General features: G+C 42.0%; 2 protein-coding genes across 2 annotated transcripts; both read left to right on the top strand.

Moving 5' to 3' along the window:
- Nucleotides 1-4,685: 4,685 nt before the first annotated feature.
- LOC311001895 (uncharacterized protein) lies at nt 4,686-18,509 on the top strand (the record flags this gene model as incomplete). Its single annotated transcript, XM_083993074.1, has 14 exons — nt 4,686-5,159; nt 5,944-6,135; nt 6,240-6,335; nt 7,607-7,840; nt 10,228-10,375; nt 11,206-11,232; nt 12,104-12,630; nt 13,947-14,020; nt 15,011-16,049; nt 16,367-16,462; nt 16,557-16,787; nt 17,167-17,314; nt 17,449-17,475; nt 17,564-18,509. The coding sequence occupies 14 exons, from the start codon at nt 4,686-4,688 to the stop codon at nt 18,115-18,117; spliced, it is 3,867 nt and encodes a 1,288-aa protein (XP_083849200.1). The 3' UTR covers nt 18,118-18,509.
- Nucleotides 18,510-19,243: 734 nt separating this feature from the next.
- Nucleotides 19,244-21,236, top strand: LOC311001894 (E3 ubiquitin-protein ligase TRIM47-like; the record flags this gene model as incomplete). The annotated part of the gene is made up of 6 exons (XM_083993073.1): nt 19,244-19,332; nt 19,555-20,143; nt 20,250-20,345; nt 20,429-20,662; nt 21,005-21,085; nt 21,231-21,236. The coding sequence occupies exons 2-6, from the start codon at nt 19,565-19,567 to the stop codon at nt 21,234-21,236; spliced, it is 996 nt and encodes a 331-aa protein (XP_083849199.1). The 5' UTR covers nt 19,244-19,332; nt 19,555-19,564.
- Nucleotides 21,237-25,811: the final 4,575 nt, after the last annotated feature.

Raw genomic sequence — 25,811 nt, 5'->3', positions numbered from 1 at the left:
CTTCCCTAATCAAACTCATCAAATACACAATCCAACAACTCCAAAACGCTCTGGTGGACAAGTTGTGACCTGCACATTCACCACGCTATGAGATAATAACGGAACGATACGAGACTTAGGCCTAGTTGTTTTAGAGGCAAATGCAGAGACTGCTTGCCGAAAAACTGCCCCCGACGGGAACGCACATCAGCGGTTTTGCATGAATTTACCTTTAAGGAGGAAGGTAGATTCAAACCATTACAGACAAGACAGAACAGTTTGTCTTATCAGGTGTGAACATCTGTGCCAGCACACCTGTTAAGTCATGTGCCTTGATTCATTTCCCACACTCTGAACATGGAAATCGCATACAAGGAAATTAAATGCCTTTCTGGTCACAAACCTTAAATTCATGATTCATTATGGAGCAGGATAAAATGTCAAAGCATAAATAACACAATGCATATGTAGTAGGCTATGTACATTGCAGCTAATGGCAATGCAGTATTTCTCTTAGTGAGTTTTGAATTCTAAGTATTCTGGCATACTACATGCCTTGTGTAGGCTAATTTGATTTAATTTATGCACAGGCAGACCACTGAAAGCAGGTTTTCTTATTTCACTCAATCCAACTTATAAATTTAACACATTAATGTACACAAGTCACTTTAGCTTCACACACCGGGTGGGTGTCACCTGTCCAGCACCACATGAAGGACCGAATTAGCAGGTTAGCACCGGCTAATTAGCAAAAACACGAACAACTGCACAAAGATAGCGTGCTAAAATTGACAACCACTGGATGCAAAACATGTTTATAACGGCCATCACCACAGACTAGTAGGCTACACAACTGAGTAAAATTAACCTTTAAACACCAACAGAGTTAACAAGAAACAATCAGCGCAAGCTAGCATAGCCTAGCGTTAGCAACAGCAGGCTAAAAACAGACATGTAGCATGTAGCATAGCTTAGCAGCAAGTTACTCACAGGTTGGAGAGGAGACGACCCTGGTCCGAGTCAAGCTGGAGCCCTTTCGCCGCTCCTGGGGTCTGTGTGAAGCTGGACCGGTTTTAGATCCACGGTCCGACCAGGTGGGGAGTGCAGCCTTCAGCCGTGGACCACCAGGACCGGGCCGGGCCGCGCCATCCCAGGTAAGACCAGGTGATCCCATTACTCAGGGACTTCAGGGACTACAGATGAAATTTAGCTAGTAGCTAACTCTGCACTGTCCCTGTTAAATAAACAAGTAAATAAATAGTGAGTTCACATGTGCGTCTTATCTGTTTATATTAGTGGAGGGGGGGGCGCATTGGTAGCTTTTTTTTTTTTTTTTTTTTTTTTTAACTTTCTTTATTAAACATGTAAACATGAAGAACAAATACAATGACATACTCATTTCTGTCCATATGTACAAATCAAATCACAGTGAAAGAAAAATCACACCTCTTGCATTACATAGGAAATCAAAATATTTTCTATAAAGGCTGAGTACCAGAGCCTATAGAGAGTATAAAAATTAAAACATGAAATAAATAAAAAGAAGTTATCAAAAGGAATAAATAAATAAATAAATAAAATACAAATAAAAAGATACAAGGGGTTCATCACAATTGAAGCATTTCCATAAGTGTATACAGTTTCTTAGCTTGGGCATTATCTATTTTTTTCAGACTGGGCGCATTGGTAGCTACTGTAGGTTTGTACCTGTCATCCGTCACCTGTGGGCGGAGCTTAATATTTTCATGCAGGTGCTGTCTGATCCATTATATTGCATTACACACAGTAGCTATAGAGAATGTGACGTCATACGCCATTAGCTATAGGCCTATATTTAGCTACATGTCTGCTGCTTCATTAATGTTTAAAATCTCAGTTATACAACCAAATGCATTGGTAGCCTGTCAGTCTATTCATAGAAATAACTGGTGTAGCCTACCTAGTAAATATATGAGAGTCTGATATAGGCCTAACTGTGTTGTTTGGTGTTTCCATCCCCCTTTTCTTTTTGCTGAAAATGTAGTTATAAAAGTCCTGGGGGGATTAATGAATTAAGGAAAACATCAGTCAGTATTTCTGACCCTGTGTCACCGACAGTCTGATGGGTGATAAAAATGGGTGAAAGTGCATGAAAAAGGGTGATAAACTACGTTGTCGGCAGAGATGATTTCAACAGTGCAGGTGATTTGATAAATAGAGCTATTTCTAATCATTTAACCACTGTGTCATTCATCACCCAAGACATCGACTGCATCATTTATCTCCTTGGTAATTACGCTCTGTCTGTCCTTGTAGCTAGAGCTCAAGAAATTGCAGCAATTTGCAGCTTTGTCATTTCCTACTAAAAAACTTGTAACTACTAAGTTGGAAGTTTCCATGTTCTTTTTCTTTTGATTCAGATTTAAATAAAAATGCAGTCAGTCATTTCCTTTCTGGCTCTGGATGTTATAAAAAGTGTTTAATTCTCTTCCAGCAGAGGACATCACCATCGACCTCGACACTGCAGGGCCCTGGCTTATCGTCTCTGAAGATGGGAACACAAAATCCATTCCCTTTAATGTTGTCTTCTGCTCCCCAGAGGTTTTGGGGGTATTTGTGGATTAAGAGGAGACCAAGACTCGACGGCTTCACCTTCACAAAATGCTACTCTGCAGACAGGACTTGGACCGTGTTTGATCCATGCTTGGCAACAGAAAAGAGGAGAGGCGGCTCCTCTCAGAGTCGTACCTGTGGAGAAGATCACAATGAATGATGAAATGGAAAAATGATACATATTTATCAACACTAAGCGAAGGCCAATATCACAGGAATCACACATATATAACCAAAAATAGACATACACATTCAAGTAAAGGGAGAATGAATGCTTTATCCATGAGTGGTAGGACATAGTGTAGCAAAGATAAAGTGAATCATTGATCAATTTGAATAGTTTTTTCTGTCCTCACTGCCTCTTATTTTGACTTTGTTAGGCCATAAATTAAAGAACTAAAGGGAAACCCACCTCAAAACAACTCAGAACTACAATATTGGACATACTATTCACATCAAAATTAGATATTTGTCATAATTTAAGTTGTTTGTGATCCTTTAGGTATGTTCTTCTGTTTCTTTTGGCTTTGTCAAAATGTTAATTTAGTTGTTCAAGTGTCTTTTCAGGAAAAGGTTCATTCAAACACAGAAAGCACAACAAAGCCCAGTGGTTCGGGCCTTTGCATGTATACACAGCAGAGTGTGACAACAAACAGTGTGAAAGTTCGGGTGTGTCACACCGAGAGTGGGAGGGGCCACCTGCAGTTCCAGGAAGACGACCTGGGTGAGCACCTGTCGGCGTGTGATCCACGGCAGAGTAGCTGGAGTGAAGGACTGAAGCAGAGACAGAGCTCCACGTCAGAGGAAAACATGCAGAGTAAGTTCTTCCTCTCTCTTCTTCACCTTCAGCTGTGACCACCTCTTCTTTTCACTGTGTTTTATAACACATGTTTTGTAAAGTATAGTCGACCTATATATAAAAGTGGAGGAGTTATAAACAGACAGTGTGGGTAAAGGTTGGACACAGTATATGAAAAGTTACAGCTGAGAGGATTTACATGTTTGTTTTTGGAGTTGTGGCTCCAGTGGCTGTTATATTATAAGACTCTATAATAATAATAATAATCTACATTAGTGTTGATATATTTCATAACTTCGGATTCAAGAGGAAAGACACAGCAGCGATTGTTTGATGTACATTTCTAGTTTGGGTTGTGTTTTCTTTTGAATCTGAGGCAGATGCTTGTAAAGGTAGATGGTCCTGAGTTTCTACATTCCTCACATGGTTTGTCACCCACCACCGGGCAGACTGACGTTATGACAGACGCAACCTGCCTGTGTGGAAAAAAAAAACTAACTCAGTGTCCTCCGCTGTTGAATATTTGACAAACCTTTATTGATCTGGGGAAATAAAAACAGGGCACATTAAATCATCTGATCATAAACTTACCAAAAACACATGTGGATATATTTAATTTTTTTTTTTTTTATAGGTCATCATATAACAATTTTCAGGTCATGTTAGAGAAAAAAAAAAACTAATTCCACTAATCATTTTGTCTCCGCTCCTCCTCTGTGACTCTTAATGACCTACTTCAAATACCAAAGGAACAATGGCAGATTAAAGCCGTGTGCTCACGCTGACCTCTGACCCTGCTGTCTGACGGACTGGGGGTTAAAACACCACATCTCCTCACCACCATCACCGTCTCCCTGGGAAATGAAGAATCTCATCCGCACATGAGTTATTGAACACGTGTCCCCCAAAGCATTTTTTGGAGGGTGTGTCGATCACTGGGTTGATTATTTTATAGTTTAAAAATGTGAGGCACGCCACTGTTCTGGTTAACCTCACAAGGCTTTAATTTAATATCAGCACATTCAAACTCGCTTCGATGTGTAAACACAAGTCGGTTTTAGTCAAATATGGAAGATTTAAATAACCTGAAATCCATTCTTGTCAGGTAGTTTCACAGTAATTCACTTTTTTTTCCATTCCCAATGACTGTGATACAACTGCTTTGTTAACAAAAAAGGTGCTAACGACCCTGGATGAGTCATCACCATGTTGGAGGCCAAACAACTCCAGTAGTTTCCAGTAGATTCAGAGTTTCTAGAAGAAGAAGAAGTTAAGATTGTCCATCTAATCTATCACTTCTCTCCGTCTTCCAGACATGAGCCCTCAGAGAGGCCGAGTCCTCTCCGAGGACCAGTTCACCTGCTCCATCTGCCTGGAGGTGTTCGTGGAGCCCGTGTCCACGCCGTGCGGCCACAGCTTCTGCAAGGCCTGCCTGCAGGGCTACTGGAACCACAGCAAGAGGTTCTGCTGCCCCATGTGCAAGAAGACTTACGCCAGAAAACCGGAGATGAGCGTCAACCGGGTCCTGGCTGAAATATCCTCCCAGTTTCAGGGGCTGATGATGGCCGGAGGGGGCGGCATGGACGGAGGGGCCGCCTCGCCGGGGTCCACCCTGAACCTGAGCTCCGATACGGGCCACGGTGGATCTCAAGGGCCCGATACCGGGGAGTTCGCCCGGGCTGGGGAGGTTCCCTGTGACGCCTGTATTGGGAGGAAGTTGAAAGCCCTCAAATCCTGTCTGAACTGCCCCGGGTCCTTCTGTGAAGCTCATCTGAGACACCATAAAAAGGTCAGTTTTGGGTTTTTGGAAAGTAATAATTATCATTTTCCCTCCTGGGCATGTTTCTCCTTTTTTTCTCCACACTTAATTAACCACAATCCAGTTAATGTATTTGATCCTTAATGTTGACAGTGTTCCCATTAAATGTCAGTTTCACAATAACAGATTAAAAATTTGACATACATTTAATAAATTGCCCAGTTATTCTTTTGTTTCGGTATTATAGGGAAACAAAAGGTTCAACACCAACTAATCAATGTCCCTACTGAAATGCTACTGGATTTATTGCATTTAATTATTTTACTTCGACATACAACATACATCTGAGCTCATGTGGTCTGAATTCTTCTATAATCTGAAGTTGTGTGCTGAAGTTGCTCAGATTCAATTGGTTGCTTTGAGTGGATTAATAAAATTCAACATGAAAAATTCAAACATGAACATCTGGACTACCCGAGCAGCGAAGCCTCAATGGACTCAACCCCAGAAACCTCAAATACATTTAAATAGAGGAATTCAAACAGCATAAATTGCTCCTAATTATGCTTTTCTACACATCATGAGTTTTTGTGATGAACCTGCAAAAATGAATACATCCACACACACAATACACATGCAAACTTTAAAGTTATACAAAGACTTTCTGTGTTATCGTGGTTACTCACGCACTCATGTGGAGGCAAATCATTGATTGCAGATTTCCCATCATACCTGAAGAAGCAAAACACACCGTCCTGGGTTTGTTATTCTTACATTTTCCCATTCAAATCCATGGCTCTCTCCCTGTGTGCAGGTGAAGTCTTTGGTATCCCATCGTCTGATCGAACCCATCCTCCACCTGGAGGAGAAGATCTGCAAGAAGCACGAACGCCTCATGGACGTCTACTGCCGCACCGACCACACCTGCATCTGCGTGGCGTGCGCCGAGGCCACGCACAAATCCCACGACCTCGTCTCCATTGACCACGAGTGGAAGAAGAAGATGGTGAGCTGGAAATAAACAAACAAACGTCATGTGATTTTGACGGCATAACGCTGGTTCAAGATTGATTTTATTAATCCACATAAATCCTGGTTTTCCTTTGACAGAGTAATCTGGGGAAGAAGAGGTCGGAGCTGAAACATCTGATCAAGGAGAGAGCAAAGAAACTGGAGGAGATCAAACAATCCATCAAGGTCATCAAGGTAAGAGAAGGCTGAACCTGTGAGTTTCACCTGTGTGTTTACCCTGGTAAGTGGAGGAGAGAAAAAAAACAGAGCATGTTTGAAAGTGTTGGTGTCAATTTTCAACTCTTTGAAATACAAGTCCAGTGCAGAAACATTCAGTTTAACAACACCCATTGTTTCCTGTTTGATCCGAATTTGAATTAAACTTCAGATTTAATTTCTTTTTTGCAAATGTCACAATCTTCCTTGTTGTTTAGAGTTAATGTATTATTTCTTATTACATTTTAAAATTGTCCAAGCTGCTTGCTGTTATACATGTTAAATATTTGCCCAGTTTACTCTAATGCATTGCATAACACCTAGACTGTTTGTCAGAGAATCTAAATCACGTTGCGTGACAGGACTTTGCCCACATCTCTCTCATACCTCTCGGGCTTTTCGGGGGAGGTTTTTCTCCCCCTTCAGATCCATGTCTGAGGCTGTTCAACCGGTGCGACCAGTGCAGCGTTTACCTGCAACTTCCCACACCCTGTTTGTTCTTACAGCCTCGTCACAGTCAGAGTCTACCTCCGGCACAAGACAAAAGATCAAAACATAAATGATTACGCTGCTTTTGTTCGTGTAATTGAAAGGATTCTAGCTGCAGTTATGCACATGATTGATAGTTTATTACAGTGTTGAATGGTTTTCTATGACAATCCCGTGGCTGTCATGAGTGGGATTAGACCTGGAGATCACAATTATCATAATTAGGTAAAAGGTGAAATGTACAGTATGTGTACAATCTGTCAAATAATATATGAACAAAGTCACATGTTTTCAGATTAGGAAGATTTCCCAGGGTTCACTGCTCTTTAGTTTCCTGCCCGGTGACATTTTTATCTACTTTTACGAACACAATGAGAGTTAAGTTACCCGAGGGGTTGAGTAACACAATGTCCACATCCGTGTGTGAGTGTGTGTGTACTGTAAACAACTCGTGCATATTTTCATTTATGCTGCTAGATTAGACAAGAGAGGCTTTTACTCTCTGCTAAGCTTTTCAAAATCCAGGATCCTACATTTCCCATTATGCAACTAATAAGATATTTTTAGATGCTTCCTAGCTGGTAATTTCCAACAACTTATCGTAAAATTTAAATCTTCCTCTGTCAAGCTGAGATAACCCTGATAACATCACTGTGACATCATCAGGGCTATTTTTATCAGATTTGGAAAAATCCCAAATTTTGTTTCCTGTTTTTCCGATGTAAAAGTTTTTGGTTTCACGTTCACGTTTAATGTTGCAGGTGAGCGCTCAGAAGGAGCTGGAGGAGAGCTGGCAGGTGTACGCCGAGCTGCAGCGCCTGGTGGAGCAGAGTCAGGCCGAGCTGGTGGAGCTGATCGCCACGAGGCAACGCGAGGCCGAGCGCCACGCGCAGGAGCTGGCGCGAGGTCTGGAGAACGAGCTGAGCCAGCTGAGGAGGAGGAGCAACGAGCTGGAGGCCTACGCCCAGACCCAGGACAAAGTGGTCTTCCTACAGGTGGATATGACACACACACTACATTTCTGAAGACGTTATCAATAGTAAATTTAAAGGAGATATCAGCTTCACGGCCGTTTCGGCTAATGCTGCGTTCAAGGCAGGCTTTTGAAACCGTAAGTTACAGCTTCAAGTCACAACTACGACTTGGTAGCGTTCCAGGTAACCCGTAGCTCGTGTTTTTACCATCCTGTTGTCTGTGAAAGTTCCCTATAACGGCCACTCGTAACTTCTGACCCGTGAACTCGTACCAGATCGAACTGGTATGACTTCACAGGAAGGAAAAACACAAAGTACGAGTTTCCTTGAACGCACCATGAGTTAGCAGCCCCCGCCCTTGTCAGGCATCAATTGGTCCTCGTGCTACGTCACCACATTCACGCGCATCCCTTGGCTGCACACACAGCCCTTCATGCCGTTCTCTCTCCTCATTGGATAACACTTGTATCCCAGAAGAAATGTTTTCTCCTCGGGTTACAGCAGAGCGGAGTGACGGAGAGACTCGTGTTCCGGTCGAAACACTCTATGTAAGTGATTGCTGACGGAAAATATGACTAATTAGGACTTATATTAACAAAAACATTTCACTGATATCTCCTTTAAATTATGAAGCTCTTTGTCTTTTTTTTTTTAGTGACAGGAAACAATGCAGACGATTCTCAAATTTCAAAATAAAATATTCTTTTGTTTACGAGCTGTACTTATATGGAAGAGTATTAGGGCCACTCATTAAAAAAAAATGAGGGGAGGGAAATTTTTATTTCATTATGCACTTAGAGATTTAAGTCGAAATGTCGAGAATAAAGTTAAAATACAATGTCTAAAGTGAAGTCAAAATTTCGATAACCCTTTAATTTACAGGCCGCTAGTTACATGATAATGTCTAGAAATAGCCAAGAAATAACAAGTAATTGCATCATAATGTCTTGAAATAACAGTCAATTTCATAGTAATGTTGAGAAATATAGCCAAGAAATAAAGATTGATTGCGTAGAAATAGCCCAGAAATATCGGTCAATGTCAAGGACTTGGTGGAGAAAAATTCTGGCCTTTCCCAAAAAATTCAAAGCATGTAAAGCATATAATCTTTTGCCTTCATGAAACACATGGCATTACTATGAAATTGACTGTTATTTCTTGGCTATTTCTTGACATTATCACGTAATTAGTGGCCTGTAAATTAAAGGGTTACCAAAATTTCCTCTCTAGGAGTGTGAGTGACAATTGCATGCATCCTTGTGTAAGAGTGTAACAGTAAGAGTAGGTTTCTGAAGTTATGCACCTGCATACTTAATTGATATAATCCACTCCTAATTTGATGAGCCAGAGAGGAATTTTTGACTTTATTCTCAAGTGCATAATGAAAAAAAACCCTCCCTCCTCTCTTCCGTAGTACTTGCACCACCCCCTCTCCACCCTGTTTGTTCTCAGTGTAGCTCTTCCATTTCTAAGATGATGAATCCCTTCAATCATATCCCGTACTCAAACAGAATTTTAAAGATGCACGTCGCCGGCATTACCTCATTAGGCATTTTTCCAGTGTGTAGCCTACATACGCAAAAACAAAATTAGTATGCATTTGGGACAGAGCAAGGGGCCTGAATTTGGTTTAGTGGATTTGTATTATAAGCTGCTGTGTTCCACTCACAGTGCTGGAAATCTGCAAGAAATCGACCATATTCATCTATTTTAAGTAACCAAGCTGGGAGAAAATATCACTTTAAATATATCTTTCTCAAAAACTATGCAGTGTATTCACTCATCACTGCACAGCCAGTTCTCCAGTGGACCTCGCCAGCTGTAGCTGCTCGGATATTTGCGACACAACATCAAAGTCTCCGTGAACAGAGCCAGCTGTTATGGAAGTCCCACCCCCTGGTGCATTTATCCCGGACTGCTTATGTAAATAAAATGTTGATGCTCTCACACATGAAAGACGTCTTTGAGGTTCAGGTTGCTGATCTAGAGTCTCTCTCCGAGCGATGAGAGTGTTTGGGAGGAACTAAGTTGAGAATATTGCTGATGCTGATACATTCACTGCAACTGTCCTGCTGTGGTTTTTGCTTATCTGGACAAAAATCCTGCTCTGACTGTTCTTTGATTTTTTTTACTCTCAGACCGACAATGTGCAGAACGCTCCGAGTGGACATTTGCATTATTAGATTTAAATTGGATTTGATAGATTTAGAAGAATTTAACCCCATAAATCTAGATTCAGTGGAGCTGAGTATCGTGAGACTGTGCTTTTCCCCCCCCTCCACAGCTGCCTCGTCGTACCTAATGTGCTCTTTTCTCTGCAAAGGCTTTCTTTTCCCCGAGGGGTCATTAAATTTTCATTTCCATCGTCGTACCTTGCGTAACCTTTTCTCTCCCCTTGCTTTCCGTAGAATCTGGCGACGCTGCCGCCCCCGCTCGAGCCCAACGATTGGTCGGCGGTCAGCGTCAACACCGACCTCTACCTGGGAACCATCCGTTCCTCCGTCAGCGGCCTCGTGGACAAGTTCCAGGAGGAGCTTAAGAGGCTGTACGGGAAAGGTAAAGGGCAGTCGCACTCTGTTGTGATAAAACACATGGATTTGTGTAAGGAAATACCTGAAGCAATCACTGTTTGATGACAGCGTGCAGCTTTCTAAATCCCACTGATAGATAAAATGTCACATTAGAAAAACAATGGCTTTTGATACACATATAAAGCACAGGACAAACAGAAAAAGTTCACGGTAATGTAGCCGCATCCAATTCAATACCATTAACTATGGCTGGGAAAAGGGTTCATGTACTGATTTGCATTATAATGTGTTTGCTCCACCGTCTGTGCAATTACACATTTACAAATGAAAAATGCACTAATTGAGGGGAACAATATCTTTAAATAGGCTCAGTGATATACAGTATTTTCTATTGTGTGTGGATCATCTATGCATAGTTACAGTAAAATCCCCCCCTCCCCTTCCTCCTCCTCCTCCTCCTCTCATCCACAAATCCATCCACACTTCCTGCGCAAAATCCAAATCCGTGCATCTGTGGGTCACTGTACGAGCGCTTTGAAATAGAAAAGTGACTCATCATTGCACCAAGCAGCCCACCACACTCACACTTTCACACACACACGTACACACGCAAGATGGTTGGGCAGATGGAGATAGTGTCGATGCCACAGTTCATCCACTAGGAATCAATGGAGAGGCAGCAGCAGAGAGCTGACTGACTGACAACGCCACATGTCTTGAGCATTTACAGCTCAGGATTAGATCTACATGTTTACCACCCACACGTGCCATCTGCTTTGACTTTGACTCTGTAGCCGAGTGACTTGCTGACACAGTCTCTCTCTCTTTCTCTCTTTCTCTCTCTCTCTCTATCAGAACTGAGGAAGGTGCAGAACTATTCAAGTGAGTAAAGTTTTAAATTGTTACCTGTGGTTTTAGTTTGCAGTTATGTTTTTATTGTTTGTTCACGGGCTGGTCTTTAAGGAGAAGACAGACAGAGGTTTCTTGAACCAGTTTACTGTGATGTTCAGTTCTCATTATTACCCACAAGATGGTGCCATTTCCTCAAACCACAGGCCAACAAAAAGTATAAAATTCATTGTACTTAAGTTAATTTTTCTTGTCCTTTTTGCTCACATTTTAGTGGATTGAGAGTATTCAAATACCTACTGTAATATATTTAAACTAGAGCCCCTTAAGTGTCCCATATTTTTTGGGGGGAAGCAGCCACTCTGCTCAATGAAAACCTTTGCTTTTGCTATGTCAGATCATTTTCTGGATTCAAAGTTAGTATTAGTGTTTATATAACAGTAAACTACAGTATTTAAATTAGATTAGATTAGATTAGATATACTTTATTTATCCCTGAGGGGAAATTAGTTTGTGACAGCAGCATTAAAAGAAGAAAAAGCAGGACATTGCATACTAAATAAATATATACATAGCTATGCAAGAAATTATACAAAGAATAAAATACCCAATTCATAAAAATACTGTGCTACTGGTAGACAAATAAATAAAAACAATTTTAAAGTGCACGGGGGGTTAAAAGTGCAATAGACATTAAAAACTAAATAGAATTTGTTGTGTTGCAATTTTTTGAAGGAAAAAGGTCTAAGTTCTTCCACTACTGCAGCTGACATTGAGATTAAAGGCCTTAGCGCCCCTTGGTGTATCTTATTTTGGCTAAACAAATTAATTAATGCAAACAAGTGTCATTATTCTGACGGTAAAATGAAAGATATCATAGTGATGGGGCCTCTGTTCTTTCCAGGTGAGGTGATTTTGGACCCGGCCACAGCCCAGAGGAACCTGATCATCTCCGACGACGGTCGCCAGGTCAAGTACGAAGAACGTAAAACCGCCCACACCGAGGGCCCCAAGCGCTTCAGCCCCGCCCTCTTCGTCCTGGGCCGAGAGGGCTACGGCTCCGGGCGTCACTACTGGGAGGTCGACGTCGGGCGCAAGACGGCCTGGACTCTGGGCGTGGTCCGCGGTTCGGCCCGCCGCAAGGGAGAGATCAAGCTGAGCCCCGAGGGAGGATACTGGTGTCTGTGGCTGAAGAGCGGGGAGGTGAAGGCTCTGGCGTCGTCCCGCCTGCCTCTGCTGCTGCCTTCACAGCCCAGTAAAGTGGGAGTCTTCCTGGATTATGACGGAGGCCAGATTTCCTTCTATGACGTGAAGGCTCGTCTGCATCTCTACACCTTTGCTGACACCTTCAGCGACAGCCTGTACCCCATCTTCAGCCCCTGTCTCATCCAGGAGGGCAAGAACGCTTCCCCTCTCGTCGTAACCCCTGTTAAACACACCTGAGACAGTCACAGCTACAACCTTTCTTTTGGCCAAGAAAATAGTTTGGTGCAAAGTGCAGATAGTGTTTTGGAGAGAGTTTAACCCACTTTGATCTGAAAATAAAATTTTCCCAAAGAAGCCAGGCAGTTTTACTTGTTTGCAAAGCACTTTACCTCAAACTATTATGAAGAAAATAAAGAATACAATAAAATAAGGTTACATACAGATCCAACAGGTGACTGACCCACAGAACACTCCATAACCCTGATTGACTCCTTATTACGAAGAAAGAAAATGGAACAAATGTCATATTTTCTACATTGTCAAATTGTGTATGAAACAAAAATGAAGGATATACGAGGTGTGAGGACCTACAGGACTACAATTAATGATTGTTCTGGTTCAGTCGGATGGTTCAGTTTGAGTGATGCTGCGCTTTACTCTCTGTCCAACTCTTTGTTTACCTGTAACTATCACTCAGGCTTTGGCAAGTTTAGAGATTAAAACAATGATGTTCATAGAGGTTTAGGCCTGGGGAACCATTTGAGAGTTTGTTTTTGTACTATGGACCATGACATTGTTTGAAAAAGCTTTTTGTAAAACTCTTGTAGGCCTTGGATTGTTTAAGACCATGTATTACTGTGATAAATGTTTGCTTTTGTACCCTCTTTCTGAACTTATACAATAAAGATCATCAATAACAAATATTTAATTGATTTTCTTTTTCCAACTAGCTGGATAGGATTTGTCATTTTGCTCATTTTCATTCATCGGTTTAGTTTTTGAAGAGGAAGTAACCTACAGTAGCTATCCAACTGAAGGGTAACTCTGCATGCTATGTATTAAACACTACTGTATGGTGCTAAGGCAATTAAAAATAATAGAAGTAGTGCACAGTGACTGACCACAACCCAGTTTTTATCACTCGTTATGTATCATTGAGCTACGCTAGTAAGCATTATTTTAGATTTGGACAGAACCAGGCTAGCTTGGACAAGGTGTGCTAACTGGCTGCTAAATGCTAACAATGCAGTTGTTTTTCATCAGTTGATGGAATACACAGCAGACTGAGGCCAAAAATTTTATATATTATCACTGTTTGAGATTATAGAAAGTGGATCTTTGCTTTTAACCAAACTACTATAAAAGTCATTAAAAAAGTAACACTGCCTTGAACCAACACGATTCTCCAAGTCGGACTGCTGGATATTCTCCAAAGGGTTAAAGTCCTTCCTCTTGGAGCTGTGAGGGCCAGGACCAGGGAGTATAAATCTGTATCTGGGGTACAGGGACAGGAAGGGAGGGGGTGATATTTTGGGTCTGAGGTGTGTGTGTTAGTGAGGTTACAGACTGTCTCATATGTCAGTGAACAGCGGAGACTCGAGGCAGCTGCTCTCTGGTGAGTGTCCCCATATCTCCATGTCTTTTCTGTCTCTCGTACTGTCCTGCACTTTAATTTCTTTACTTTCACATCTGCTTCTCTGAGCACCAGCATACAATATACCTGTTGTTGTGTTGTTGTTGTTGTGCTTGGGATTGTTGAATAGATTCAGTGTCATGGCCTCTCAGATTAATATGTGACAAGGCAATTTTTTTTAGGTGCTTACATCCATAAATAACCCAGAGTCTTGTTTAGAACATAAAACATACTGCAAGACAGATCACGGGCTTGCCTATTATTTTTGGAAAGATTTTAATCTGGTTTGCCATGAACACCTAGGCCTCAGGCAGAGAGCGGCTTGCCTTAAAAGTTGAACTCAAGTATTTCCAGCTTTGCAGACATGCATCTAATTAAAAAGCCCTATCCACTGAATCTATTAATATATACATATGTATGTATATATCCATAGTTTCAGATTTAAAAAGAAGAAAATGTGGAGAAATGTAAGGTCTAAAACAACACATGACCATTTTCAGCTGCTGATATCTGTTGCGGTTACCTCATCACAGATATCAGTATCAGCGTGATACTGTGTACTGTATGCTGGCTGATACACATCAAAACATTGCAGCACAGGAATGACAATCACAAGTTTAAGTAATTTAACAGATTCACTATATACTACAATTTGTAGCCACCAGAGAGCGCTAAAAATCTTTCCAACTATTTTCAGATTTTTGCAAATTTTAAAATATGTTGTGACAGAAAAGTCAACAATTTTAAACTCTTAAATTTCAGATCTATGCATAGATCAGTGCAAAATATCAAAGTTTTACAAAAGTTGTAAAACATCTTGAATTGAAAGAAGCAGTATTTTCAAAATTGTCATGTCATGAATTCATGTTTTTTTTGTTGAAGGAATTCCATCATGCCTTGCTGAGTAGATTTGCATGCAATTGACCCCTAAAGTCCATCCATCATCTAACCCCAGCCGCCTTAATATCACAGCAGGTTTGATGCCCCGCTCAAAGGCTGCAGGTTGCTTGCGCTAAAAATGACGCTGCCTCTCCGCCGTGTAGGAATGGCAACCACCGGGAACCTTTCCGAAGAGCAGGTGCATTGCTCCATCTGTCTCGACGTCTTCACCAACCCCGTGTCCATCCCCTGTGGACACAACTTCTGCCAGAGTTGCATCCTGGGATACTGGAAAACCAGCCCTCTGTACCAGTGTCCCATGTGTAAGAAGTCCTTCCACAAGAGGCCCGATATCAGCGTCAACACTGTGCTGAGGGAGATCGCCGAGCAGTTCAAGGAGATTAGGGTTAGAGGCGTGGAAGGGAAAGAGAGCAACGAGGAGGAAGAGGGGAAAGGCAAGAAGTGGACAATGGAGAGGAAGAAGAAGGAGGACGAGGAGAGGCTTTTGGAGAAAAATCAGAAGGAGCAGCTTATGGAGGAGCTGAAACAGAAGCAGGAAGAGGAGAGGAAGAAGAAAGAGTCCTCACAGCAAAAACCAGAAGGGAGGAAGACGCCACATGAGGAGCTACCTCCGTTGATTCCTCCTGTGTTCTTGCCCAAAACCTCTTCAGCATCACACCAAGCCACAGCTCAGGATCCACCACCTCCACTGCCCCAGACATCACCTCCACCTTCACCTCAAATTCCTCTTCCTCCATCTCCTGCTACTCCAACTCCTGTGTCTCCATCTGCTCAAACCCTACCTTCCTCCTCACTCCTCCATTCCTCCTGGGAGGAGGAGGCCCTGTGCGACGTCTGCCTCGGAGAAGGAAGGCCCAAAGCGGTCAAATCCTGCCTGGTGTGTCTGACTTCCTTCTGCGAGGAGCATCTCAAGTCTCACTCTGCCAGGTTCACCAAGCACAAGGTGATGGATCCGGTCGCCAACATGGAGGACAGGATGTGTCCGAAGCACGAAAGGCTCCTGGAGCTTTTCTGCAAGAAGGACCAGATTTGCGTGTGCGTGCTCTGCACAGAGACCGATCACAGGTCGCACTACACCGTCCCGGTGGAGCGGGAATGGATGGACAAAAAGGTGAGGCCCATCTGTAAAGGTCTGATAAATGTCTCTAAGAGGTCAGAGCGGCTGTCATGGTAGAAATGTCATTGGTTGAATTAATTTGCAATTGGAATATTTTTCATAAATGCCAACTTGCACATGCGTAAAAGAAACATTCCCTGAAAACCCCAATAATACCTCTTCAATTCTCACTATAAAATGAAAGTAAAGAAACCCAAAAGCTGAACTTCTCCCACAAGAAATGATGGCAAAACTGCAGTAAAGATCATGATGAATATCTTTTGACATGCTGGGTTTGAATCTGTCATGAGCCACTGAATTATGCTGCGCAGGCATATCTGAAGAGGACAGAAATAGACGTCCAGCAGATGATCCAGGACAGAGTGAAAAAGGTGGAGGACATCAAACACTCTCTAGAGCTCAACAAAGTGAGTGCTGTTGTCACACAGCGAATAACATCAGAGATTTCATTTACGCCTGGTTATTTACCACAGGTTTGTGTGTTTTTGTCTGCGTGTTAAGGCCAGCGCTAAGAGGGAGGTTGAGGAGAGCATGCAGGTCTTCTCAGAGCTGATACGCTCCATCCAGAAGTCTCAGGCCGAGCTGGTTTTGGCCATCGAGGAGAAGCAGAGGCAGACGGAGAAGTGGGCCGGAGGCCTCATAACCGAGCTGGAGCGGGAAATCTCTGAGCTAAAGAGAAGGAACACAGACCTGGAACGTGTGGCCCGGACCGACCACATTAACTTCTTAAAGGTGAGAGGGTTTTGTTTTATAATGCATTTACTGCCAAATACAAATTTGCTTTCTGTGCTTTTATTTTGAAGACCAGACATCCTCTGGTTTTTCAGTGCAAACAGGATTGTTGTGATTCCAGTGGCTTTCCTCCCATCTGCTCTCTCAGCCTTTAGGCTACATGACTTGTGCTGTAACAACAGTGCCCCCTTCCTGTTCTGAATAGTATTACCATCTAAACATATCATGTACAGTAGAAATTCAATGTGGAGGCAGCTGATTACACTAGAAATCAATAAACTTTGCAAAATAATTACTAATTATGTTTTTCATTAAAGTTGTGAATATGCCATTTCTCTAACTAACCACTGAATAATTTATTTTCTGTTTCTGACTGTAGAGCTTCCCCGCTCTTAGCTCTCTTCCAGCTGTCAAAGACTGGTCCGAGACCAGGGTCCCCAATGACATATGTGTGGGGATGATCAGGAGATCCGTGTCTAAACTGGAGGCAACATTAAATGAAATGATTGACACACTCTCCGATAGTGGTAGGATTTTTCTTCCATTACAGCATCTCTTTGATATGTTCTTGTTCATTTTGATTTTAAACTGACTGTCCAGAAGAAACTTGATGCTGTACATTTATTTTAACTTTGTCTTCTGTTTTTTTTTTTTTTTACAGAGATCAAAAAAATTCAGAAATATACAGGTAATCTTCTGTATTTTTTGCATTTAAATTAATCAATATAGCCTAACAAAATACAGTAGATAATTTGTCATGTCTCATGTCTCTGCAGTGGATGTCACTCTGGACCCTGACACAGCCAACCCGTGGTTGCAGCTTTCTCAGGACAGACGTCAGGTGAGACACCTGGGAGCATGGCAGGACCTCCCAGACCACCCTGAGCGCTTCGACACGGTGGTCATCGTCCTGGGCCGCGACACCTTCACCTCAGGGAGACATTACTGGGAAGTCCAGGTGGGGGACAAGGACGACTGGTATCTGGGAGTAGCCAGGTCCTCGGTCAACAGGAAGGGCAGGATCTCTGTGAGCACCACTCAAGGCTACTGGGCTCTGGCCATGAAGAAAGGCCAGGGGTACCGGGTGTCAACATCTCCCCCGATACTGCTCACCGTCGACCCCAAGCCCAGACGAGTTGGTGTATACGTGGACTACGAAGAGGGGCAGCTGTCTTTTTATGATGTGAAAGCTCGGACTCATATTTACACTTTCAAAGATCGATTCATGGGGAAGATTCTCCCATTTTTCTACCTGTACTGCTGCGACAAAGCCTCTGATACCATCGTGATCTGTCCTGTGAATGAGAAAAACCTGATCAAGCAAACCTAAGGACATATGTTTGACAGTTACAACAATTAAAGCCCTTGTGAAAAGTGAAAACAGACTGTATTTTATCAAAGGCTAACCTGCTCCTATGAAATCATGCGTTCTGTCTTTTATGTATATTTATTTCATATAAAATGACGGTCAACAATATGTTAATTGTACATGTGATTGTAAATGTACAGTATACTGTACGCCTTTTCATGGTTTGCTTTCTTGTTGGGAAGTTTAATACTGCGTGTTTAGTAAGAGGCTCCTGCTAGCAGCTTATTTGGTTTAGTTGGGAAAGACTGGATGCTCGCAGAAACAGCAAGTATTAGTGTAACACAATCCAAACTGAAATTCAGCAATGCTAATCTAGCTTGAGCTATAAATTGGTTAGCTTCTAGCATTTACAAGGGCGCATGACGTCTGTCCGACTACCCATTTCTCCGACCATACATTTCTTTATTTTTGCGTCCATTAGTCCGACCTCCCACTTCTCCGACTTAAGTAGCCCTAACCCTTAACCGTACCCTAAACAACCTTAACACTGTAGAATGGGTAGTCGGAAAAATGAGCCGTCGGACTTTTGGGCAGTCGGACTGACGTATGCTCCCCCATTTACAAAATAAAAACATTTATATTTTTATATGTATTAGACAAACATTATGTAACATGTTAATTGGTGGAATATAGAGTTAGGCTAATTTTGTGAGCCATTTCCTGTCCTTATGCTATGCTAAGATAAACAGCTGCTCATATTAGCTTCCTATCTACAGACATAAGAGTGATATGGTCTTCTCATAAACCCTTTCCTAAGAATGCGTATTTAATGAAATTAACTATCATTTTAAATGCATGCACATCAAAACATAAAAATTAAGGACAGTTTTCAAGTCAAGTTTCATAACTGCATGTTTGTTTTTAATTATGTGTGACTCCTATTTGCAAGCTGTAGGATAAATGTGTTTACGGTTTACAACAATAAATGTTCTCCCAAATATTCCAACATGTCACTATTTCCATCCTCATGAAATAAGAAGCCTTAAGTTTCATTTCAGCAAAATGATGGCATGTAGCCAACCCACCAACAGGAACTGCCCCAGCTTCTCAGGGCTCGGCTCTGCCATGGAAGACGTGAGCACTGAATTTCATTTTCAGTCCCTTAATTACGGCGTATGGTCCTGATGTTGAAAGACAGCTCAGGTTTCTGGAGTTTACACAATCACGGAAAGTCGGGTGAGTGTTTCCATCACCTTATTTTGCAGTTTTTCCTTTTACTTTGCTTTTAAAATACAGAATGTAACGCAAGATACAGATGTGCAAGCTGATTCACCTGACTATGACTCATTGGGCGGGTCACTATTAACATTGTAAACAACCTAAAAAATAGACTTGATTCCAAAGACGTAGAAAGGTAGAAATAAAAATGAATATAATCATTTATATTTTCTTCCACAGACATCCCACAATGTCATCAGTTAGTATCCTCGCCTCATTGCCAGAGGAACATTTCCAGTGTTCAATCTGTCTGAACGTCTTCAGCGACCCGGTCACTACACCCTGTGGTCACAACTTCTGTAAGACGTGTCTGAGCGAGCACTGGGACAGCAGCGAGATGTGTCACTGCCCAACATGTAATAAACGATTCCACATGAGGCCTGAGATCTCCACAAATTCAGTCATTGAAGAGATTTCGGTGCAAATAAAGAGAAGGAAAGTTGAGACGATGGAAAGCACCGATGCGCCGTGGCGAGTGAAGTGCGATGTGTGCACAGAGCCGAAGCTCAAGGCCCAGAAGTCTTGCCTGGTGTGTCTGACGTCGTACTGTGAAGCCCACCTGGAGCCTCACCACAGAGTTCCCTCCCTGATGAGACACAAACTGATGGAGCCGGTGGAGAACCTGGAGGAGAGGGTGTGCGAGAAGCACGAGAGGATCCTGGAGCTTTTCTGCCGAGATGAGCAGGTGTGCATCTGCCTGCTGTGCAATGAGACGGACCACAAAGACCATGACACGGTGACTGTGGAAGAAGAAGCAACTCGACAGAAAGTAAGACAGCTCATTTTAAAAAGGTCAACTTTGTATTGTTAAATACCCGATTAAGTAAACTGAACCAGAATTGTTTGGTCTGTTGCCGTGAAATTCTTCATCTTAGGTCAATATTGAGGCCAAAAATGAAAAGATCAAAACAATGATTGCCGAAAGAATGAACAAGATAAAGGAATTCACAGCTGCTTCTGAAGTGAGCAGAGTGAGTAATGCGGCAAATTTTGCACATTTTAAATTTTGCCCTTTTCTATAAATGATTGCTACTGATATAATTCATGATTACAGGAGAGAGCTGAGAAAGTGATTGTTGACAGTGAAGATCTCTTCAGTGTTCTAATGACTCAAGTACAAGACATACATACAAAACTGAAATCGAACATACAAAAAAAGCTCAGGAAGTCACAAGAGAAGGACGAAGCGGTGATTCAAGGGCTGCATGAGGAAATTGCAGATCTGCAGAGAAAACAATCAGAGGTGGAGGAGCTGTCGCAAAATGATGACCACCTTCAGCTTCTGCAGGTTAGACGACCACCCACCCACGAACCACAAACACCTCGTGTGAGTGATGCATTGTTTTCTGCATGTATTGTGTTCTCTTTGCATCTTTTTCTCATTAATTGGTCTGTCCTCTTCAAGAGCAAGAGATGCAAAGATGGTTCAAGGCAACTTTACCTTGAGCTAGGCAATTGGCTCCTCTGGGTTACTGTTAAGGATTGATGATGTTCATTTTCCTACTCTCGCTAAGACAGTGACAGTGTGTCAAGATTATAAGAAAGAGTCAGTTTGGGCGCCAGTGCTTGGGTTTAAATCCTAAATATAACCTCATGCTACTCAAGATCATGTGTTTGTGAATCATTTCAGACTTTGAAGGCCATAGACACTGTAGCAGAAGCCAAGGACTGGTCAAAGATCAGGGTTTACCCAGACATGTGTGTGCAGACGGTGAGGAGAGCCATGTCTCATCTTGTGGACACTTTAAAAGCAGAACTCAGGACTGTGACAAACACTGGTAAATAGCTGCTGCATTTGGTGCATTCATGAGAATGTGTCTGTAATTGTGAATAACTGTGTTCACTTCTTCTTGCAGAACTGACCACGATGAGGAAATACAAAGGTGAGATCATACTGTACCTATGTACATTTATTTTACATTTCTTTAAAATTCCAATATTATACCTCAGGAAGATTGTTGTAATCCAACCCTACTTTTTCAGCATCATTCACATTTGATCAAACCACTGCTGGCTGTGGTCTGAGGGTGAATCAGCTTGATTATTTGAGGCACTACAAAAATACAAGTCCATCATTATCTGACTATATGAAGTTCGACTTTCCCATGATTTTGGGGACAAAGGGCTTCACCTCAGGACGACACTACTGGGAAGTTCGAGTGGGCCTGAAAAGTAACTGGGATGTTGGTGTTGCCAAGGAAACAGTGGACAGAACAGGGAGGGTGGCTCTGAAAAAAGAAAATGGATTTTTTGCCATTAAAAAGAGGGGTCTTGATTATGTAGTTCACGCTACACCCATCAAGACCCTCCACCCGTGTCCTATGCCAAGAAATGTGGGAGTTTTTTTGGACTATGAGGGAGGCAGAGTGTCTTTCTATGATGTTGATGAGAAGCTGCACATTTACTCTTTCACTGGAGAGTCTTTCACAGGGAAACTGTTCCCTTACTTCTATCTATACAGCTGGGCAAAGAAGTCCGATGCCTTGGTTATACTTTAACTTCTATATTCCCTCGTGCTCCCTTGAGAAGCAAAGGAATAACCCAACAGTACAGAATTGTCGTTCGGACAAAACTCACAATTTCAGTGAGGTCCCCTTGAAATCTACTGAAAGCTAATATTTGATAACATCAAATAATATTGTTAAATGATGTGATCTGTGCAGCATAGATCATTTTGGGATGTAAAGTTTATTAGGCTATGTAGTGCAGCCTTATTTCAATCATAGTACCATGTTAGCACAGCTCAGCAGCATCTTTGGTTTTGCAACTTGGGTCTACCTTTTTGGCGGCGCTAAAAGGCTAGTCATTAAATGGATAAATAAAGGCTTAAAACAGAAAAATTCACTTTATATGCACACTATTAAACAGTTTCATATTGAATCTGCTCTGTCAGACGAATGTAATACTACTGAAGAATTCCCCTGCTCTTTGTAACATAAGGCAGTTTACATGTAGGTGTTAGCAGCATAATGTTTTTCCATTACGTTCATATCAAACACCAGCAGTCAAATAGCCAAGACATACAGTATAACACAGTAGAGTGCTAGTGCTCCTTTTGAATTAATACACACAAAGTAATGTTGGAAGTAAAGCTCAGTATAGCCTAGGCCTACTGCAGTTAGCTGTTAGCCAGATGAGCTTACAGATGGAGCCTGTTCCTCAAAACAGGAAAAATACACTTTCAAATCTCTTCTTATAATCATGGTCTTTTGGTTTTGTGAATGATTAAAAACCCAACATGCACACTTGTACACATATGCATGACTTTCTTTGCTGGTTGGTTTGCTCCTGAATATACATTTGTTTACACTGCTGTCATCACGATACCACAAATTGATTTTATCTTAATGTTTCGATTAAGGTTTTCCCCGCCAGTGTTGCCGTATGTGCCTGCTCTTTGTGCAAACTGTTGGGTCTCTGTAAATATTATGAAGAGACGGTCTCTATTTGTAAAGTGTCTTAAGATGACTTCTGTTGGGACTCGGCTATATAAATAAAGCTGACATTACTTGACTTTGCACTGGTCGCGTGATAAACATATTGAGTGCTTTTGTTGCCTTCTTTGGAGATTCCCCTGAACTCTTGCCCCATCTCTTGCTTTATCAGTTGTAAGTTTATGAGCAAGCAGGAAATTACACAGTACAGCAGGGCTGCTCTCATTCCCAGCAGAGAGAGGCGTGTCTACTCCTACTCCAAACGACAGAGAGGAGTGTAACTCAACAGTGTCAGAGCCTCAGGAAACACGGGCAGGTAAGAAAGGTATGTTTGTTTTTCTGTTTTAATTCTAATTGCTTAGGATTTATAAAGTGCTTTCTACTCCATTTGATCTTTGAGAAATAGTTTACTTTGCGCTGACTTAGATTTATTAGAGTTTGTTGACATCATTAATGTAGCTTACGAAGGAGAAAGAGAGTTTATTTTAGCCAATCAGGATGTTTAAAGACTGACATGCCAAAACAGCTTCCCAACTCGAAACACTGTATAATTTTACGAGATACTTTTGTTGTAAGTGCAACAAAAGTAGTCAGTACAGTAGGCCATCTTGAATTAATCATTAACCATAATCACAAAGAAGAGCTCAACTCTGATTGGCAGGAGGATGATTTTGAAAATGACAACTCATCTGAATGAACACCATGTACCGTGATGCTCATAGATGGAAGTTAGTCATTCCAGGTGTACAGGTCACAGGAGGAAGATGTTATCTTTTTCATATGATAATCATTTTTGTGAACTGTTGGTACGTTGTGTAACATAATGATTGCAAATCTTTGTTCTGAAGAAAGTATGATGCTATCAACACTCAAAAGCAGTCTCGCCACTCACCTGACTCAGTCAGCAATGTCATTGGCGTAAAACAACATACCATTGCTCTTAACCATATAATTAACAAGACTCCTATTGCCACATACAGTAGGCTATTATGTAAGTGTTGATGCCATGTACCTGCATTACTTTGTGTACATTTTTTTCCCCATTCAGCCAATATATTATAAATGAACAACAAAGGTCTTGTATGATGACCCATGGTAGATAACAGCTGTGAAAGCAATTTTGCCTTCATCCCTGACTCCATTACTATTAAGGTTAATGAGAGGCTTGGGCTCAATTGGTAAGGACTTATTTGTACCCCCGTAACATTATTAACTATTAACTAGATGTGATAATCTTGTGTTGATAACCACACAGCTCGTCGTTGATGGTCCCCGTTTACTTGCCTAATGTATTAACCATAATAAGCAGATTTAAGCTGCCCTGGAGTGAAACTGAAAGTTCACTATGTCCTGGTCCACGTTGATGCCAGAGGCTACTGCAAGGACTTGTAACAACAAAACACACGCATCACTCATCCGGTTCCCGTAACACTTGATGAAAATGAACTGTTCCAACTCTTAAAACAGCTGACGTAAGACTTTGTTTTCCCTGCAGATTTACTGGATCCAGCTCACGTCACAGTATATCCGCCACGTGACGTTCATGTGCGTGTGTGCACATGCCAAGACAGATGTTTTGTTTTGACCTAATGTCAGAGGCTCCTAAGTGCTGCATCTGTCTGGCTGAGTTCTCCAACCCTGCCTCCCTCCCCTGTGGACACTGCTTCTGCCTGGGCTGCATAGGGGAATACTGGAGGATCCATCGGGCCTGTCAGTGCCCCCTCTGCAAGACCATCTACCCCACTAGGCCACAGCTCAAAATCGACCAAACCACCCATGCTGAGGACACAACTGGGCCTTTGAGAGCTGGGGAAGTTCCCTGTGACTTCTGTCCCACCAAATGCAGAGCAGTCAAGTCCTGCCTGGTGTGCCTGGCCTCTTATTGTGAGACTCATCTGGAGCCACATTACCAGAGTGAAGAGCTTGGGCGCCATCTTCTGATCAATGTGGTGAAGAACCTGGAGGACTCTGTGTGTAGGGTGCATGGGAAGCAACTAAACAGGTTCTGCAGGAGTGACCAAACATGCATTTGTTCTCTGTGTGCTCAGGCAGAGCACAGAGGCCATCACACTATTCCTATTCACAAAGAAGCTGCAAAGAAGAAGGTAAAGTCCTATATAAAAAGCACCATGTTATATGTTGTGTAGTAAAACATGAAAGAGAAAGACTTTCTCAGCCCAAACTTTGGACACCGACTAGAGAGTTAATTAGCATAACTTACTTTTGAGAAAAGAAATTACATGGCATGTCTCTTTCAAATTAAAAGATGATTCGCAAGACTGGCAGCACACTTTTGTAACTCAAAGCTTTATGTGTTTTCAGGTCAGTTTGCTTACTTTATTTTGCCCATTTTTTCCACTCAGCTTGTACATGTTAATGGTTCTGAGAGCTCTTGGGAAATTTCTCATCATGGTGTAAACATCTTTAGTACTGTATGAGAGTAAGCAACAATGTTTATACAACATCTGGTCTAAATCAATCGTAAAGAAACAAGAGCAAAATCCGCTGCCATGACATTATTATTTCAAACATTTATTTTAACAGTGAAGCACAAAGACTTTTCCCCAAAAACAAAAGTGATCTTTGAAGAGGAAACAGACAATAATTGGCTCTAATAAAAAGCTCCCTGTATTGAACGTCTCAAAATGACATAAATTAAGGTCTGTTTTGCATCAGATGTCAGAAAGACCAAGACTGAACTGATATCAATCACAAGGGTGTAGTCAGGATTACAAATACATCCCAGACCCAGCACTGAGAGAAGAACACAACACTGACATGAGCATTAGTGTCATTTTAGACAAATTACACTGTGTCTGCAGCTTGTCACATGTCACTGATGCTCAGTTTTTCCCGCAGGTTAGGCTGAGACGGAGAAGCATGAAACTTCAGCAAGCGATTCAAGAGAGGCTGAGTAAGGTGGAGGGAATCCAGCTCTCTGCGGAGCACTGTGGAGAAAATCCAAAGGAGGCACGGGTGCAGAATAAAGAGACGATCAAACGG

Source organism: Trachurus trachurus (assembly GCF_905171665.1).
Source record: "Trachurus trachurus genome assembly, chromosome: 18".
NCBI classification, from domain to species: Eukaryota; Metazoa; Chordata; class Actinopteri; order Carangiformes; family Carangidae; genus Trachurus; species Trachurus trachurus.
This window is presented reverse-complemented; position numbering and strand designations above follow the sequence as displayed.